At 41.8% G+C, this 20744-nt stretch overlaps 1 protein-coding gene across 2 annotated transcripts in view; it reads left to right on the top strand.

The window, feature by feature from the left end:
* LOC137431891 (voltage-dependent L-type calcium channel subunit beta-1) overlaps nt 1-20744 on the top strand; it is a 264252-nt gene that overhangs the window by 196335 nt on the left and 47173 nt on the right. For both annotated transcript variants that reach the window (XM_078782618.1, XM_078782619.1), the window contains 3 exons: nt 3139-3219; nt 6714-6772; nt 13696-13805. In XM_078782618.1, coding sequence (XP_078638744.1) covers nt 3139-3219; nt 6714-6772; nt 13696-13805 — 250 coding nt within the window. The remainder of the gene's footprint in view (nt 1-3138; nt 3220-6713; nt 6773-13695; nt 13806-20744) is intronic.

The raw sequence follows: 20744 nt of genomic DNA, 5'->3' as shown, positions 1-20744 counted from the left end.
TTATCTTCCATCCTTACCCGTGATCTTTTCTACTCCCATTAACGATTCCTAACCCTTACCAATTCATGTTATCCTCCATCCTTACCCGTGATCTTTTCTACCCCCATTAACGATTCCTAACCCATACCAATTCATGTTATCCTCCATCCTTACCCGTGATCTTTTCTTCCCCCATTAACGATTCCTAACCCATACCAATTCATGTTATCCTCCATCCTTACCCATGATCTTTTCTTCCCCCATTAACGATTCCTAACGCATACCAATTCATGTTATCCTCCTTCCTTACCCGTGATCTTTTCTACCTCCATTAATGATTCCTAACCCATACCAATTCATGTTATCCTCCATCCTTACCCGTGATCTTTTCTTCCCCCATTAACGATTCCTAACCCATACCAATTCATGTTATCCTCCATCCTTACCCATGATCTTTTCTTCCCCCATTAACGATTCCTAACGCATACCAATTCATGTTATCCTCCTTCCTTACCCGTTGATCTTTTCTACCTCCATTAATGATTCCTAACCCATACCAATTCATGTTATCCTCCATCCTTACCCATGATCTTTTCTTCCCCCATTAACGATTCCTAACCCATACCAATTCATGTTATCCTCCATCCTTACCCATGATCTTTTCTTCCCCCATTAACGATTCCTAACCCATACCAATTCATGTTATCCTCCATCCTTACCGGTGATCTTTTCTACCCCCATTAACGATTCCTAACCCATACCAATTCATGTTATCCTCCATCCTTACCGGTGATCTTTTCTACCCCCATTAACGATTCCTAACCCATACCAATTCATGTTATCCTCCATCCTTACCCATGATCTTTTCTTCCCCCATTAACGATTCCTAACGCATACCAATTCATGTTATCCTCCTTCCTTACCCGTGATCTTTTCTACCTCCATTAATGATTCCTAACCCATACCAATTCATGTTATCCTCCATCCTTACCCGTGATCTTTTCTTCCCCCATTAACGATTCCTAACCCATACCAATTCATGTTATCCTCCATCCTTACCCATGATCTTTTCTTCCCCCATTAACGATTCCTAACGCATACCAATTCATGTTATCCTCCTTCCTTACCCGTTGATCTTTTCTACCTCCATTAATGATTCCTAACCCATACCAATTCATGTTATCCTCCATCCTTACCCATGATCTTTTCTTCCCCCATTAACGATTCCTAACCCATACCAATTCATGTTATCCTCCATCCTTACCCATGATCTTTTCTTCCCCCATTAACGATTCCTAACCCATACCAATTCATGTTATCCTCCATCCTTACCGGTGATCTTTTCTACCCCCATTAACGATTCCTAACCCATACCAATTCATGTTATCCTCCATCCTTACCGGTGATCTTTTCTACCCCCATTAACGATTCCTAACCCATACCAATTCATGTTATCCTCCTTCCTTACCCGTGATCTTTTCTACCTCCATTAACGATTCCTAACCCATACCAATTCATGTTATCCTCCATCCTTACCCATGATCTTTTCTTCCCCCATTAACGATTCCTAACCCATACCAATTCCCTCTTACCTGCAGTCTACCCTGTTTCCTCCCCACTTATCATTCCTCTTTTCTTGTTTCTTCATTCCCTTGCTCAATGTGTCCAACTGTTGCCCCACTGCCGCATTGTAGTCTTTTTACCCTCTGTCACCTCACTCTTCCGGAAGCCTCAATCTTGTACAGAAACAAAACTGTCTGCCAAATATGGAGACTTGTTGCATACACCGACAGCTGTTAACAGAATGCACCGTCACCATCTCCAACCCCAGTCGTACGTTTAGTGAATGTCGACACTGATATCCTGAACAATGAAGTACATTTTTTAAACCTTATTGTAAATACGTTGTCTTCAGAGTCATTAAAATGGACACATATTATAACCAAGTTTGATCTCTCATCATTTTTGCTCCTTCTTTTTTCGCTCTCCTTTACTTCGTCATTACTTCATCCTCGTTTCTTAGTGATATTCAAAGAAAGAAATGATGGTTGCTTTGATCCTCATTTTGAGGAAGAAATCCTTGTACAGGGATAATGTGTTATCTCTTTCATTCTCACGGCCATTCTTCAAATAGTTTCGAGGAGTAAATGAACAACAAGTGAAGGAAATGAGCTCACCTTCATGTGTCGTAGCCATTTAGATAGAATGTGTGGTGGTGTCGGTGGTGGTGGACACGAAATAGGCTGAATTGACCATCGGACCAAAAAGTGTTTACAGCAGTCATAGTGGAAGAAGTAAGAACTGAATCCAGCGGTTGATAAGATACATATTAAATGTAGTGGTGATTGAGGTGAGGTAGGTCACCTGCATCACTCATGGTTGACAGGAACACGAGCACAGCAAGTTGGCAGTATGGAATGGCATGGATGGGTGCAACTAACATGGAGGTCTGACCTAGCCCAGCAGGCCTCGCTGACTCCAAATGAACTAACTTGAACATTTTGACTAACTTCAGTGGTGTTTGTGCTTCCGCATATCACATGCCATAATGAGCACGCTTTCACAGCCATTTCTCCCCCTCCCTTCCGCTCCTGTTGGCACGTCCAGCGAAGCAGAAGCAGAAGTTGGTAAGTGGTCACTTTATATCCACGAGATGTGTCTCCTCATGCTTGCGGTGGCTTTGTGGACCTGCTTTTCCTACATACTGGACACCAACAATGGCATCGTTTGTCGAAAGCAACATCACAAAGCATGTTTGTAGTTTTTTAAAGAATAATTTTGATAATAATAATAATAATAATAATAATAATAATGACAAAACAAAATATTGAGGCATTTATTGACTTGCTTGAGTTGCTTTCGTACAATGCCATTGCATCTGACTCCTTGTACCTTTTCCAATCTCTGTAAAACGTCAGTAACTCCCAACCTTTGCATTTTCCGAGAATACCATTGTTGTTGATAAAGCAAGCCGCACTTTTTGTGGCTCACATTAATTGTTCGGACCCACAACTGAGACCTGAGGCCCTATCATGCTGTGTTTGTGTGTGCCCGGCATGGCCGTTGACCGGTTGCCCGCCCAGTATACTCACATTGCTTGATTGCAATTTAATTTGACAACAGTGACGAATGCTGCACGTGTGATGTTGTGGTGTGCAGGCAGAGACCTTACCTCCTTATGACGTGGTACCATCTATGAGACCTGTCGTACTAGTGGGGCCTTCCCTAAAAGGCTACGAGGTAAACTTGTGTTCTTTCATCTAATATCCCAATTTTCTCTTTCTCATGAGTAGTCATTTGTTATTATTTCATCTGAACATTTAAATTATCTGTAACAAGCAAAAGTACTTGTCCCCAGTGATGGGAAAGTTTAAGTTAATCTATCAATTTAAATAATTTCATGGATTTAAAAAAGGTCAATTGTGTCGCACTCTCGGTTTCACTCAGATCCAGAGCTTTTAACTAAAGTACTTGTACCACCCACCGCAAAATGGTGGTGCAACATCGCGTGGCGGAGGTTGGAATTCTCTAAATAGAGGGTATATATATATATATATGTCTCCATGGTAAGATCTCCAACCTTTGATTGAACAAACAATGACTCAACGTATCGATTAACAACATGTGAAGCCACACGCCTCCGTTAATCTTCCTCAAGAGTAATAAAATCATCTCAACATCCCCTTACATGCACAGTGGGCGGGGTATATGCAAAGTGGGGTGGGCAAAGCTGGACAGCCAATGAAACCGTATCACACCGCTCTCGTGAACGGAGACGTTATTGACCAAATTCAAAAATCAACCGCATATTAACGGCTTAAAATAATCCTGTAAGCAATGCTGGATTATAACTCAAGTGTTTAGAAAATCAGGAACAATCATTACATTTAATTAAAAGTTAAACTTGTAAACAATTAAATTGTAAATTAAATTAAAACTGTAAATATATTAAAGCAAAAAATTTTAAGATAAAATAAAATTGCCATAATATCAAGATCATCACATGTGGCCCTATGCGGTAAAGGGGAATGCGGGAAGGAGGGCGGTCACAGGGGGGGATAAAATGGGGGGGGGGGGGGAACCAGAGGGGGGTGGAAGTGGAGGGGGGGGTTTGGGAGAGGGGTGGTTTGGAGGGAGGGGGGCAGGGGGAGGGGGCAAATTGTCCGAATAAAAACCTTGTGTGATATATTATGTGGACTCGTTGTTCAAAGTATGGAATGCCTGCTTCGTTTACACAAGAGTGGGTCAAACGCTACAGGTAAGTCAAGCACCTCTTGTGTGATCGAGGTAACAGTTTCTTCTGTGTGCCAAGCCTCCAAAACACGTCTTCTGTTTCTGTTGGGTGTGGAGCCCAAAATATCAACCCTGTCCCATAAAGGTGTGTGGCCTTCCTTAAGGCCGTGTTTGGCAATAGCAGATCTGCTAGGATAATTACATTCAAATGCTTTTTGGTGTTCAGTAATACGTTGACCTAAGGTCCTCCCGGTTTCACCCACATACTCAGCTCCACAACCACAGGGCACCACGTATACCACCCCTGACCTATCCTTCCTCGGAAGCTTGTCCTTGACCCTCATAAGGGCTTGGCGAAGGGTGAACACCGGTGTGAAACTCACCCTCACTCCTGCCGATTTCAAAATTCTGCCGACCCTCTGTGAAACCCCCGGTACAAAAGGGAGAACACACAAACCCTTTGGTTGTTCTCGCGGTCTCAGCCTGTTGTGTGGGGAAGCCCTTATCCTTTTCCTGTTGGGTAGCAAGCTGTCAGGATAGCCATTTGCCCTTAACACATTTTGAAGATGGTCCACCTCACTCATCTTGTCTTCAAAGGCAGATGGTAAATCACGTGCTCTTTTTGAGAGGGTGTGCACCACCGATCTTTTGTGTTCCATTGGATGGCAAGAATTGAAATCAAGGTAGCGATCAGTGTGTGTTGGTTTTCTGTACACCGTTACCTTTAAGGCTTCTTTGGGATCCCTTGCTACGAGTGTATCCAGGAAGGGAAGGGCTCCATTTTTATCCTCTTCAATGGTGAAATTAATGGAGGAAAAAGTTTTATTTATGGTCTCATGTATGATGCCCACCTCATCAGAGTGACAGATGACAAATGTGTTATCCACGTACCGGAACCAAACACGTGGTTGCACTAACAGGGCTGGAATGGTGCGTTTCTCCAAATCCTCCATCACCATGTTGGCAATCACAGCCGATACCGGGGAACCCATAGCGGTGCCATAAACCTGCTTGTAATATACCTCATTAAATACAAAGTAGGTGGAAGAGAGGCAGGTAGAAAGCATGTCACAGACGTGTCGCATGTCACAGGCATTCGGTACTTTGAACAACGAGTCCACATAATATGTCACACAAGGTTTTTATTCGGACAATTTGCCCCCTCCCCCTCCCCCCCCTCCCTCCCTCCAAACCACCCCTCTCCCAACCCCCCTCCTCCGCTTCCACCCCCCCTCTGGTTTCCCCCCCCCCCATTTTATCCCCCCCTATAACCCCCCCTCCTTCCCGCATTCCCCTTTAGCGCATAGGGCCACATGTGATGATCTTGATATTATGGCAATTTTATTTTATCTTAAAATTTTTTGCTTTAATACATTTACAGTTTTAATTTAATTTACAATTTAATTGTTTACAAGTTTAACTTTTAATTAAATGTAATTATTGTTCCTGATTTTCTAAACACTTGAGTTATAATCCAGCATTGCTTACAGGATTATTTGAAGCCGTTAATATGCGGTTGATTTTTGAATTTGGTCGGTAACGTCTCCGTTCACGAGAGCGGTGTGATACGGTTTCATTGGCTGTCCAGCTTTGCCCACCCCACTTTGCATATACCCCGCCCACTTTGCATATAAGGGGATGTTGAGATGATTTTATCACTCTTGAGGAAGATTAACGGAGGCGTGTGGCTTCACATGTTGTTAATCGAAACGTTGAGTCATTGTTTGTTCAATTAAAGGTTGGAGATCTTACCATGGAGTCATTTGGATTTACTCCCAACCGCAAATCTTTGCTTATATATATATTATTTTATTATATTTATTTTATATTATATTTATTTATATTATTTATATTATATTTATATATATATTTAGATTGTATGTTATTCCATGAACGTCTGTTTTAAATCTACTTTAATCCAGATGTTCATGGTGATTTTAAAGATTATTTGAAGGGACAGTAATGTGACCCGACAACATTACATCAAGAAAAGTGAAAAGAAAATGCAAAATAACCAATCATTAGTTTTAACGCAGCGTGGGAAACAGCTGCCGTAAACGGGAGACAGACATACGTACATCCAAACACCACGGTTCACGTTTAATAAAAATCTGATTAAAATCTGTCATGTGGTCAATATAATTGGGCACAAGAGGTGTAAAACCATCATCCACCCAAGTTACGAGCACTAAACTGTGAATTTATTTTGGCCAGTCCAGAGTTTTGACAAAACAACTACTCTGGAATGTATTGGGGGCACCGAGGGCCAATCAACAGACAACTACAATCTATTGCTGAGCTAGCACCCTCTCTGGATGATAATGACACAATTTTATGTCTGACAGCACCCAAAATTTGGTTCACAGTTTCTGTGACAGGGTCCAACTAATCAAATAAGAAATCAAATAAATTATTGATAAATTCATTGTCCTGCATACTCTATTGCCATCCCAATACAATCGATGATATATTATTTTTTTATGTTCCATTGTCACATGTAGGTCACGGACATGATGCAGAAAGCTCTTTTTGATTTTCTCAAGCACAGGTTTGAAGGAAGGTAAGATTGACTTATATTAATGTGTGTATTTATGTAAAATAATATATTTTTTTATATATTTATCTATATATGTATGTATAAATATATGTGTGTGTGTGTGTGTGTGTGTGTGTGTGTGTGTGTGTGTGTGTGTGTGTGTGTGTGTGTGTGTGTGTGTGTGTATATATATATTTTTTTTTCATATATACTCGTGTATACATATATAGAATTTTTTTTTTTTTTTTTTTTTAGCCGATAGTCTAGAACAGTTTGTCCGTCCGTATGTATGTCCCCTCAAACATATACCAATCAAAGCTGAGGATCTGGTCACATGACGGTGATGTGATGTGATATATATATTTCTTTCTCCTCATTTTCACTTTCTAATGGGTGAGGTGTGATGACATGAAGCTTCTGCCCTGCCTTGACCACGATACTCCTCCACTCTCGTCTGTCCTGAGCCAACTCTCTCCACTCTCCAATAAGTAATCTGCACAGTAGTAGGTTCCGACCATACGTAACCTGTACAGTAGTAGATTCCGACCATATGTAACCTGCACAGTAGTAGATTCCGACCATACGTAACCTGCACAGTAGTAGGTTCCGACCATACGTAACCTGCACAGTAGTAGGTTCCGACCATACATAACCTGCACAGTAGTAGGTACCGACCATACGTAACCTGCACAGTAGTAGGTTCCGACCATACGTAACCTGCACAGTGCACAGTAGTAGGTTCCGACCATACGTAACCTGCACAGTAGTAGGTTCCGACCATACGTAACCTGCATAGTAGTAGGTTCCGACCATACGTAACCTGCACAGTAGTAGGTTCCGACCATACGTAACCTGCACAGTAGTAGGTTCCGACCATACATAACCTGCACAGTAGTAGGTTCCGACCATACGTAACCTGCACAGTAGTAGGTTCCGACCATACGTAACCTGCACAGTAGTAGGTTCCGACCATACGTAACCTGCACAGTAGTAGGTTCCGACCATACGTAACCTGCACAGTAGTAGGTTCCGACCATACTTAACCTGCACAGTAGTAGGTTCCGACGAAACGTAACCTGCAGAGTAGTAGGTTCCGACCATACGAAACCTGCGCAGTAGTAGGTTCGGACCATAGGTAACCTGCGCAGTAGTAGGTTCCGACCATACGTAACCTGCACAGTAGTAGGTTCCGACCATACGTAACCTGCCAAGTAGTAGGTTCAGACCATACCTAACCTGCACAGTAGTAGGTTCCGACCATACGTAACCTGCACAGTAGTAGGTTCCGACCATATGTAACCTGCACAGTAGTAGGTTCTGACCATACGTAACCTGCACAGTAGTAGGTTCAGACCATACCTAACCTGCACAGTAGTAGGTTCCGACCATACGTAACCTGCACAGTAGTAGTTTCCGACCATATGTAACCTGCACAGTAGTAGGTTCAGACCATACCTAACCTGCACAGTAGTAGGTTCTGACCATATGTAACCTGCACAGTAGTAGGTTCCGACCATACGTAACCTGCACAGTAGTAAGTTCCGACCATACGTAACCTGCACAGTAGTAGGTTCCGACCATACGTAACCTGCACAGCAGGTAGGTTCCGACCATACGTAACCTGCACAGTAGTAGGTTCCGACCATATGTAACTTGCACAGTAGTAGGTTCCGATCATACGTAACCTGCACCGTAGTAGGTTCCGACCATACGTAACCTGCACAGTAGTAGTTTCCGACCATATGTGACCTGCACAGTAGTAGTTTCCGACCATACGTAACCTGCCCAGTAGTAGGTTCTGACCATAGGTAACCTGCACAGTTGTAGGTTCCAACCATACGTAACCTGCACAGTAGTAGGTTCCGATCATACGTAACCTGCACAGTAGTAGGTTCCGACCATACGTAACCTGCACAGTAGTAGGTTCCGACCATAGGTAGCACAGTCCGCATTTGTGACTAGAATGTTGAATCTGAAGCTTCTCGTAAGCTAACCGTTTCCTGTTTGGCTGTGCACAGTATGAACATCATGGGTTTTACTTTATCATGGCATTTTCCATCATTGGTTTTCTTGATGGAGGTGACATTTTTTTTATTGATGTTGGTGTAAACAGGTATACAACCATTCTTTTTTATTAATTTCTCTTATTTGTTGTGATATGTGCCAAAGTAAAATGTAGGTCACACATTTGGCTGAGGAAGGAATTCATGTGAACTCTTATTAATGTTCATCTCTGCCCAGGGTTATTATGTGAATGAAACGAACTCCAATCAACCAACATTGATATTTAAATTAATATGTTAAATTCATTATACAAGTTAATCTTTAAATATCATTCTGGGCCTGTCTGCTGCTTACCTTTTGTGAGCTTTACCTGCCGTCTAATTTATTTTCCAGTTTGTTTCTTTGTTTGTTGATTATTTTATTTATTGTCACCATCTTGTTTTGTTCTGTATCATATTTGTGAATCACATTATTGTTTTTCCTGTTTTCCTTTGTATGTATATACGTACCATTAGCTTTGTGCTCTCTGGGATGACGCCGTCCACTCAATCCAAACAATAATTGTAAATTTGATTTCACATTATTATGTGGAAAAAGGAGTTATTTTGAATTTGATTTAATTGAATATGTGTGCTTTGTGTCCAGTTTCCATTGTCTTCGTGTTACTGGAGAAAGTCCTCACGTGGCATGTTGAATCACTACTCACATTTTCTTCATTCTCTTGTACTTTCTCTCTCCTGTTTTTCTTTTTCCAAAAGCCTTATTTCTCAAACTCATCAATTAAAAAAATTACCAATAATCCTTTAACAGCTACAATTATTCCCATCTTCTTGTGGGGTCAGACAGGGAGAGTTTTTGTTTGCTTAAGTCTTTCACGAACCGGCTGGCCAGGCTTGTTAGTCAACTGAGTCTGATTTGGGCAAGAATTTCCAACTTGGTCAAGGTGCTGACCATAACTCACCTACAGTTCAGGAAGGCCAATGTGGGATCTCCAATGTCCACCAACTAACGATAGTAGATGGGACACCGAGCTTAACGTCCGTCCGAGGAAGGCACACTTTGTAAGGAAGGCACACTTTGTAAACCCAGGTCGTGAATCAAACCAGGCACCCTGTACCATTGTACCAAAGACATCAACACACTTTGCTGTCACACTGTCTCCTTCTCAGTTCCAACCCCTTTATCTTTCCCACAGCCTCGCTACTCCCCCTCGCCTGCTAATCATCCCTTCATCTAACCACTCTTCATCCTCTGCCCATTTTTCCTTCTTGCATATCAAGGCCTGACACATTTACCTCTTAGCTCTGCCAAAAAAGACCAATGTGGGTGGCTTGGCAGTATCTTCCCCACATTGGCAGATTAATCCGAGCTCCTTCTGCATCACAAGTCCTCGTTTCTCCTCTCTCTTCTACCACCCCTCCACCAACACCCCATGGTCTTCCTCCACTTTACTCATTCTCTGCCCCACTTCCCAATCTGTTTTGTTTTCTCTTCCATCCAAGCTGGTCTAGAATGCAAACCACAGCATGTGACCAATTGCATATCGATATGCAGTTTATTGCATTTTTTAAAGTAATCAAACTCTTCATCCAGCGCGTGCTCTCCGAACTCGTTTCACACAACTCAAAATTGTTAATTGGATCTTTCCATCTTTCCATTCATGCTCTCAGCTTCTTCACTATAGTCTCCTCTGAACTTTGCTTTTCAGGGCATGGACTTGGCTTTTCCCCCACATCTTCCCATCCTTCCTTTCCCTCCGCATGTCCTGCTTCTCCAACCTAATGCCTTAATTTCCTTTCTCTTCATCACCCACATTTCCTTTCCCTCCTTTTGTCCCGATTCCCTCCCGTTATCTACCTATCCTGAATATATTTTCATCCCTCTGCAATGTTCACACTCTTCCACACTCTTCCCTCTCTATTTTTGCTTCTGCTACTTCTTTCTTGTTTCCTTCTTTGAACGTTTATATTCCTCTCTCTCCATCTGTTCCTTACCCTTCCTCCACTTCTTGTATGCATTCTTCCCTATTGCTACCTGAACATTAACATTCCACCACTATTGTTCCCTCTCTCCGTTTGTACATTTCCCATAGTCCTCCTACAAGTCTCCTTCCTCCATGGGTCCCTCATTTGTCCCAAAAAGCTTCTACTCCAATTACATTCACTTGTTCTTATTCCTTGCTCAGCTTCTCCTCAAATCTCTTCCTAATCTCTCTCCTTCCATTCCCAAAGTTTCACACTGAGTCCGCATTTCACATATTTGACTTTATCTTCAGTCTTGATCCTGAGGTCACCAACGACGAATCTGTGTTGTCAAACATTCTTCCTAAAGCCCCTGTCACACCTTGACGATTTAGCCAGCGTATGCCGACGTATCAAAATTGAGTGCTGGTGTGAGTCATACGTTGGCATACGTCGACAAATTTTGTGCATGCACGACATTTGTCGACAGGCTCGGCGTACTACGACGTATGCCAGCGTGCTTCAGCGTGCTCTTAACGTAGCCAAATTTCTCATACGTCGGCATACGCTGGCTAAAACGTCAAGGTGTGACAGCGGCTTCAGGTGTCACATTCACGACACTTCTTCTGAGACTCCTAGGTACTAACAAATCATCAACCTGACTCTTCGACTCTCCACTCGTGTACGTCACCAGCTCTTCTGTCCTTTTCCTGAAACATGTATTAAGTACACACACATATCTGTTGCTTCTGCCATTTCTACCTGATGTATTTCTTTATCCATACCCCAAACCCCCCCCCCCCCCCCCCATGCACTCCCTCGAATCCACCTGTCTTTTCTTCTACATGTCCATTCACGTCCCCACCTTGTATTAAGTATCCAGAAACATCTACTTTTTGCAAACCATAAGCTAATTCTCTCCATCTCGCCTCCTGCACACAACATATAACATATCTACCTTTGTCCTTCTTACCATTTACACAACTTCCCGACTTCTCCCACTCGTTGCACGTCCTCACATTTGCTGTACCAACTCTCATACTCCTTCTTCCTTCCTCCTTTTCCCGATGCTCCAAGGGCCTACATGAACAGCATCCTGCTGTTTGCCATCATAATGATTACCATGGTGATGAAGTCCACTTCCCCTGGTTTGTCCACCTTTCTGTTTGACGTAGGCAGGTGGACCTGGCTGTACCCCACCTGTTCATTACTGCCATCATATAAAAGTCTTTTGCATCTCACAAACTCTTTCTCAGATGAAGAATCTGTTATCTTTCCTTTTATTGAATGGTGCCAAAGCTTCCTTATGGATTTGATCATTTTTTTGTTGACATCCTCTCGCTTTGCAAAAACCTCCAGTTTATGTGCGAATGAACTTCTTCTTCTCCTGGTAATCAATAAGCCCCTTTCCCCTTTGTGCATCAATTCATCACCTCCATGTACAGCTCTCTTGCGCTATATATAGGCCTTGATGTACAGAGTCGTTTGGAAAGGTTGTTGCCATCAAGCAACTTGCTTTCCCAGCCCAGAAGTTGAATCCCACCTTGGATCTCTCCACATGGCTCAAAACAATTGTGTGTCATCCATTAAGCACCAGAGCCCATCGCCATGTTTCAAATCTCACATTTGTGATCAATCCCCATGGTATTTAGTCCACCAAGGTCCAGCACGATGGCGGATTCTTTCTCCGGCTCTTCTCTCTATTGCAGACTTGGTTTCCTCATTATGTCCTTTCACATTCTTCTCTCCAGTTCTTCAAGACACCAAGCAGCCCATTGCCATCTCTTGTTGTCCTTCGTTTCCACCTGTGAGCTTTTCTCGTCTAACTAACCTTGCCTAATTATCAACCTACAGCTCATCGACCCACATTGATGTTGTTTGTCTGTCTCTTCTCCGTCTCTTTATCTCCCTTTGTCAGTTGTTGTAAGTTCTATCCCCTCTAACTCAGCTCTTCAATGAGTACTCAGATGTGTCTATGTGGAAAAAAGGAACAATTTCAATGAAAGTTTGTTTTCAATCGGTGGCAGCGAGTGTTGTGTATCATGATTATGATATGATTAATGAACCTGTTCCGTGCACAGCAGGAGACAGGGTTTTGTACTTGTGTGTGTGTGTCTGTGTGTGTGTGTGTGTGTGTGTGTGTGTGTGTGTGTGTGTGCATATGTGTGCCTGTCTGTGTGTATATATGTGTGTCTGTCTGTCTTTCTGTCTGTGTGTGTGTCTGTCAGTGTGTGTGTGTGTGTGTGTGTGTGTGTGTGTGTGTGTGTGTGTGTGTGTGTGTGTGTGTGTATGTGTGTCTGTCTGTCTTTCTGTCTGTGCGTGTGTCTGTCAGTGTGTGTGTGTGTGTGTGTGTGTGTGTGTGTGTGTGTGTGTGTGTGTGTGTGTGTGTGTATGTGTGTCTGTCTGTCTTTCTGTCTGTGTGTGTGTCTGTCAGTGTGTGTCTGTGTGTGTGTGTGTGTGTGTGTGTGTGTGTATGTGTATGTGTGTCTGTCTGTCTTTCTGTCTGTGTGTGTGTCTGTCAGTGTGTGTGTGTGTGTGTGTGTGTGTGTGTGTGTGTATGTGTATGTGTGTCTGTCTGTCTTTCTGTCTGTGTGTGTGTCTGTCAGTGTGTGTCTGTGTGTGTGTGTGTGTCTGTGTCTGGGTGTGTGTCTGTCCAGGCCATAACCATTTAAGCGTTTGTGTGTTTGTGTGTTCTGTTTGTGTTTGTGTGTGTGTTTTACCATTTGAGCATAAAATCATCAACTTTCATTTTGTATTTTTTGTTAAACTGTTTTCGTTATTTTGAGCTTACGGAAGAAGAAGAAGAAGACGTTTGAATAGAAATGGATGCGGATGGGCTTTGCATTTTCCGATGCTTTCTGGTTTCTTTTGTTATCCTCCTCACCTAGCTAATTGTTTAATTTTATCAAAAGCAACAGTCGCTGTGTTTCAAGGTATCGCTGGATTTCTCAGCCATAATAAAAACTGTGATGTGACCTACAGAATCTCCATTACCCGTGTCACAGCTGACATATCTCTGGCAAAGCGCTCGGTGCTCAACAACCCCAACCGACGTCCCATTATTGAGCGCTCCAACACGCGCTCCAGCATGGGTGAGCCACAAAGTCCTTCAAACCCCTGGCACCTCCACTCGGTTACAGCCATATTAACACGTGCAATGATCACACTTGCTCTTACTTTGTCACAGTGAATTTAATTATTTTTTCAGACTGGATCGTTTTTGAAATAAAAAATTTAAACTTTCTTTAAAAAAACTGAGATAATTGCAAAATAATAAAAAACCATACCCAAAATTTTTTGAAATGTATGAACTTGAAAAGTCAAAAACATCCATGAATGTGATAAAAGACATCTTTGGCATCTTGCCATTTTACTTTGAAGTTCCATCACAAACTAAAATACCCAATTTGGTATCGGTCTGTCTGATGATTTTTCACCGTGATACATTCGGTCGTCTTACTTATAAGTCCCCTACCGGTGAACACCGGAGGGGACTATACGTTTGCACGCAGTCCCTCCGTCTGTCCGTCTGTCAGTCCGTCAGTCTGTCACGTAAAAAACAGTTTTCCGGACTTTTTTTTCTAAACGCTTAATGCTAATGATTTCAAACTTGGCACATGGTTTCCTCCTGATAAGTTACAGATCAAGTTCGAACTTCACGACGTTTCGATCATTTTTGACAAAGTTATGGCACTTGGTTTATTCTCGAGTTCTCCTCAAGTCGCACCGCGCGCCTTCAGCCTCGTCTCGCGAACGTCAAAAGCGCGACACAGCGCCCGCTTTCCGGAGGGGCGGAGCCAAGCCGAGCAACATATATACAGTCACGTGAAAAAGTAAGTACACCCCATGTAAAGTTTTGACTTTTTCAACATATTTCAACATACAGCTATTTGATCTTCATTTCAACAATATTGATAGATAAAGGTGATATAATATAACAAATATCATGAAACATTTACATTTTGTAGCCCATTGTATAATTTAACTAAACATAAATGCAAATTTCGCATGTGGAAAAAGTAAGTACACCCCTACATTTATCACTACTTCAAATACCTAAAATTAGTATCAGGAGCACCAGCTCAGGTGCAAATGATTAGAACATCGTAAGAGAGGATCTTGGAGGAACCTGTCTTATTTAAACCTCAGACATTTCGTTTGGTTTGCTCCTCGTTGTTGACGTGTGCGGCGTCACCATGCCTATATCAAAAGAGCTCCCTGGGGCCTTCAGAAAGAAGGTTATAGATGCCTACGAGTCTGGGAAGGGATTTAAAAAGATCTCGAAACAATTTGAAATCAATCATTCGACTGCCTGGAAGATCATCTACAAGTGGAGAAGATTCCAAACAACTGCCAACTTGTTCAGGCCAGGCCGCCCCAGCAAGTTCAGCCCGAGAGCAGACCGGAAGATGCTGAAAAAAGTCTCTAAGAACCCCAGAATGTCATCACGGGACCTACAGGTAGCTCTTGCCACTGTTGATGTCAAAGTGCACGAGTCTACCATTAGAAAGAGGCTGCACAAATTTGATCTACATGGGAGGTGTGCCAGGAGGAAACCTTTGCTGTCCAGAAAGAACATCAGGGCAAGACTAAAGTTTGCCAATGAACACCGAGGCAAAGACCAGCACTTCTGGAACAATGTGCTCTGGACAGATGAGTCAAAGGTAGAGCTATTTGGACACAGTACTAGAAGACATGTTTGGCGAAAACCAAAGACAGCATTTGACCACAAGAACCTGACACCAACTGTAAAGCATGGTGGTGGAAACATTATGTTTTGGGCAGCTTTGCTGCATCAGGGCCTGGGAAGCCCACCATGATTTACATTTACATAATCGGTTTACATAATTTATTTTATTACATAATAATGTTACAAATTATTACAAAATTAATTATTATTAATAATTTGTAATTAATTATTACAAAATTATTACAAAATATTACAAAACATAATAATTTATTTTATTACATCGGTTTACATAATCATTTACATTTACATAATCGGTCACTTAATCCGCCGTCATGGTCTCCAATTCCACTGCTTCGCCGATGACATCCAGCTTTTCATCTCCACCAAGTCCGTCTCCACCGACACCCACTCTATCCTGACAAACTGCATCACTGAAATAAAATCCTGGCTTCAAATCAACTTCCTCAAGCTTAACTGTGATAAATCTGAAATAATCATCATTGGCCCAAAAACGCTCACAAAATCCACCCATAACTTTGCCCTCAACATCGACGGTATCCCAGTATCCACCTCCCCTCACATCCGGAATCTTGGCGTCATCTTTGACCAAACCCTTTCCTTCGACAAATACACTAAACAGATCACAAAGTCAGCCTTCTTTCACCTGAAAAACATTGCCCGTCTCCGTCCATCCCTCTCCTCCACGGCTGCAGAAACCCTCATCCACGCCTTCATCACCTCCCGTCTGGACTACTGCAATAGCCTCCTCTATGGTTCACCCTAAAAAATCACCAATAAACTCCAATACATTCAGAACTCCGCTGCCCGTCTACTCACCCATTCCCGGACCCGTGACCACATCACCCCCGTCCTTTACAAGCTTCACTGGCTCCCCATCTCCCAGAGAATCCAGTACAAAATCCTCCTCTTGACATACAAAGCCCTCCATAACCTGGCCCCATCCTACCTGGCTGACCTCCTCTCCAGACACACTCCCACCCGCAACCTCCGCTCTGCTGGTACCAACCTCCTGACCCCCTCCATCCGGACCAAATTCAGATCCTGGGGGGACAGGGCCTTCTCCATCGCTGCTCCCACCCTCTGGAACTCACTACCTCACACCATCAGAGACTCCTCCTCACTCACCACATTCAAAACATCACTAAAGACCCACCTGTTCAACACTGCATTCAACATTCAACCCACAGCATTTAACCCCTGACTATCTCTTCTCCTTCTCCCTCCTTTTGCTTTAAATATTTCCCTATTGATTCTTGTCTTTTTGCAATTGTTGTTTTCATGTATTGTTATGCATTATGTTTGCCACTCTGTCAAAGCGCCTTTGGGCTTCTGGAAAAGCGCTATACAAAATAAATGAATTATTATTATTATTATGATATAATCCACTTTGAATTCTTCATTGTACCAGAGGGTGCTTGAGGGATAATGTGAGGCCATCTGTCGGAAAGTTGAAGCTCAACCGAAGGTGGACCTTGCAGCATGACAATGACCCTAAACATACCAGTAAATCCACTAATGAATGGCTGAAAAGAAAGAAATGGAGGGTTCTGTAATGGCCAAGTCAAAGCCCGGATCTAAATCCCATCGAGATGTTGTGGGGGGATTTGAAACGAGCTGTGCATGCAAGAAACCCCTCAAACATCGCACAGCTGAAAGAATTCTGCATGGAGGAGTGGGCAAAAATTTCTCCCAGTCGATGTCAGAGACTGGTAGACAGTTATAAGAAACACCTACTTGAGGTTGTTTCTGCCAAAGGGGGCAATACCACCTATTTGAGCCAAGGGTGTACTTACTTTTTCCACATGCGAAATTTGCATTTATGTTTATTTAAATGATACAATGGACTACAAAATGTAAATGTTTCATGATATTTGTTATATTATATCACCTTTGTCTGTCAATATTGTAGAAATGAAGATCTAATAGCTGTATGTTGAAATATGTTGAAAAAGTCAAAACTTTAAATGGGGTGTACTTACTTTTTCACATGACTGTATATATATACACATCGATCATTGATGGTGAACCGGAAAATATAATAAATTACTGATATTAGCGACTCAAAAGGTTCTTTATCAACAACTTATTTTCTCGTGCTTCTGCTGACCTGTCTGCGAGGTGCATAAATCGAAGTCCCGAGTGCGAATCACAGGTGAGCCCGTCCTGAGGTAATTAGCGATTGGGAACGATTCAAAACCTGTGGGTAAAGAACCCTTGGTAATTTCCCCAACAGTTTTCCGGACGACAGACTGCCGGTAGGGGACATGTATTGCAGTGCAATACTCAGAATGCTAGTTCAATCTCAACCAAACTTAACAGGAGGACTAAGGGTCACACAATGAAGGTTGTCGCGAATTCATTTGACCCCCTCCGCAAGGGGGTTTTCTCCACCAGTTTTCTCCACCAATGGGGTTTTCTCCGCCAAGGGGGTTTTCTCCGCCAAGGGGGTTTTCTCCACCAATGGGGATTTCTCTGCTAAGGGGCTTTTCTCCACCAATGGGGTTTTCTCCACCAATGGGGTTTTCTCCACCAATGGGGTTTTCTCTACCAAAGGGGTTTTCTCCGCCAAGGGGGTTTTCTCCACCAAGCGAGTTTTCACCACCAATGGGGTTTTCTCCACCAATGGGGTTTTCTCCACCAATGGGGTTTTCTCCACCAAGGGGGTTTTCTCCGCCAAGGGGGTTTTCTCCGCCAAGGGGGTTTTCTCCGCCAAGGGGGTTTTCTCCGCCAAAGGGGTTTTCTCCGCCAAGGGGGTTTTGTCCGCCAAGGGGGTTTTCTCCGCCAAAGGGGTTTTCTCCGCCAAGCGAGTTTTCTCCATCAATGGGGTTTTCTCTGCCAAGGGGGTTTTCTCCACCAATGGGATTGCATGTTGAGGTGTGTATCAGTGTTAAGATGGCTTGATCGTGGCGTTTTTTCAAAGCCGCTTCAAACAACAAAAGTAATAACAATGCTATTGCTAATAGCACAATGTGCTTCTTCACCTTTCCACTCCCCTCTTCTACCCTCCTTTTCCTCTTTGCTCTACTCTTCCCCTTTTCTCTCTCCTTTAATTCAATATTTTCATTACTAGTATTATTGTACACCGCACCTTTCCTATGCCATCTCCAGGCATTGCAAATCATCATTGCTGGGCACCGAAGGGGGCTCGGCAGTGACGCACGCTGAAAGGGAGTACTCAGTTTTCACTCTGGTTGTTTGTTTTCTTGTTTTCTTGTTGTACACCGCACCTTTCCGATGCCATCTCCAGGCATTGCAAATCGTCATTGCTGGGTACCGAAGGGGGCTCGGCAGTGACGCACGCTGAAAGGGAGTACTGAGTTTTCACTCTGGTTGTTTGTTTGTTTTCTTGCTTTCTTGGTTGTCTGGGCGATATCTCAGCCATCCTTTGAGCAAGGAAGCTGAAATTTCGGCACAATAGTGAGCAAGTACTTTGTCAAAAGCAGTATTTTTTGTTTTTTGATTAATCAATTAATTGAGGAGTTATTTAATTATTAGCGATTAATTAAGTCCTTATTTAATTAATCAAATTTCCTTTCTCTTCTGACCATTAACTCAGACACCTTTTGAGTTAGGAAGCTGATATTTGGACATGCTAATGACAAGGTGATTTGGCTGCAAAGGCTATTTTTTATTTATTAATTAATCAATTAATCGATTAATTATTTAATTATTCGATTAATGACTAAAATATATATTTATTTATTTTGTTACAGAATCTGATGAAATGGTGGTGGTTTATGTGTTCTCTGACCGAATTGATTAATAATTTAATTTTTTATGATTATTATTTATTTATTTTCATTATTAATCATTTATTTATTTAGGGCTAACCCCCGCTCTTGCTGGGAAAATGGCCTTTAAAATGCCTGTTGTTGTTGTTGTTGTATTAATCATTTATTTATTTTCTTTCTCATTTGGCCAATATCTCAGGCACCTTTTGAGCTGGGAAGCTAATATTTGGACCTGACAGTGACCAAGTGATGTGGCTATCAAGGATATTTTTGATTTATTGATTAATCATTTAATCGATTAATTATTTATTGATTAATTGATTAATTTTTGATTAATCAATTAATTATTTAATTTTTTATTAATGACTTCTTTAATTAAATTCCTAAAAGATACATCTTCGGATGAAGCACTTGTGGTTTAGTTATGCTTTTAGCCAATTGATTAAGAAAATATTTTGTGATAACCTTTTATTGATTTTAATTATACAATTAATCAATCAATTAGCGTACACCTCTCCCTCCCAATGCAGCCTCTATGAGGTGCACTGCGGTATTGCCGGGCGCCGGAGGCGCCCCGGCAATGCCGCGCTGTAGGATATTTAATTATTTGGCATGGGGGCGGTGTACTTTGAATGTATGTGTACTTGTTGTACACCGCTCCTTTCCTATGCCATCTCCAGGCATTGCAAATCGTCATTGCTGGGCACCGAAGGGGGCTCGGCAGTGACGCACGCTGAAAGAGAGTACTCAGTTTTCACTCTGGTTGTTTGTTTTCTTGCTTTCTTTCTTGTTTGTTTGGTTGTCCGGGCGATATCTCAGCCATCCTTTGAGCTAGGAAGCTGAAATTTTGGCACAATAGTGAGAAAGTGCTTTGTCAAAAACGGTATTTTTTTGTTTATTGATTAATCAAGAAATTGAGGAGTTATTTAATTATTAGCGATTAATTAAGTACTTATTTAATTAATCAAATTTCCTTTCTCTTCTGACCATTAACTCAGGCACCTTTTGAGTTAGGAAGCTGTTATTTGGACATGCCAATGACCAGGTGATTTGGCTGCAAAGGCTATTTTTGATTTATTAATTAATCAATTAATCGATTAATTATTTAATTTTTCGATTAATGACTAAAAAAATTTTTTTTTTAAAGTTACAGATTCTGATGAAATGGTGGTGGTTTATGTGTTCTCTGACCGAATTGATTAATAATTTAATTTTTTTATGATTATTATTTATTTATTTTCATTATTAATTATTTATTTATTTTCTTTCTTATTTGGCCAATATCTCAGGCACCTTTTGAGCTGGGAAGCTAATATTTGGACATGACAGTGACCAAGTGATGTGGCTGTCAAGGATATTTTTGATTTATTGATTAATCATTTAATCGATTAATTATTTATTGATTAATCAATTAATTATTTAATTTTTTATTAATGACCTATTTAATTAAATTTCTAAAAGATACATCTTCGGATGAAGCACTAGTGGTTTAGTTATGCTATTAGCCAATTGATTATGAAAATATTTTGTGATAATCTTTTATTGATTTTAATTATACAATTAATCAATCAATTAGTGTACACCTCTCC

Source organism: Myxine glutinosa, chromosome 7 (assembly GCF_964187855.1).
Source record: "Myxine glutinosa chromosome 7, kmMyxGlut1.1, whole genome shotgun sequence".
In the NCBI taxonomy this organism is placed as follows: domain Eukaryota; kingdom Metazoa; phylum Chordata; class Myxini; order Myxiniformes; family Myxinidae; genus Myxine; species Myxine glutinosa.
The sequence above is the reverse complement of the archived record's forward strand: the minus strand, read 5'-3'. Positions and strand labels throughout refer to the sequence as shown.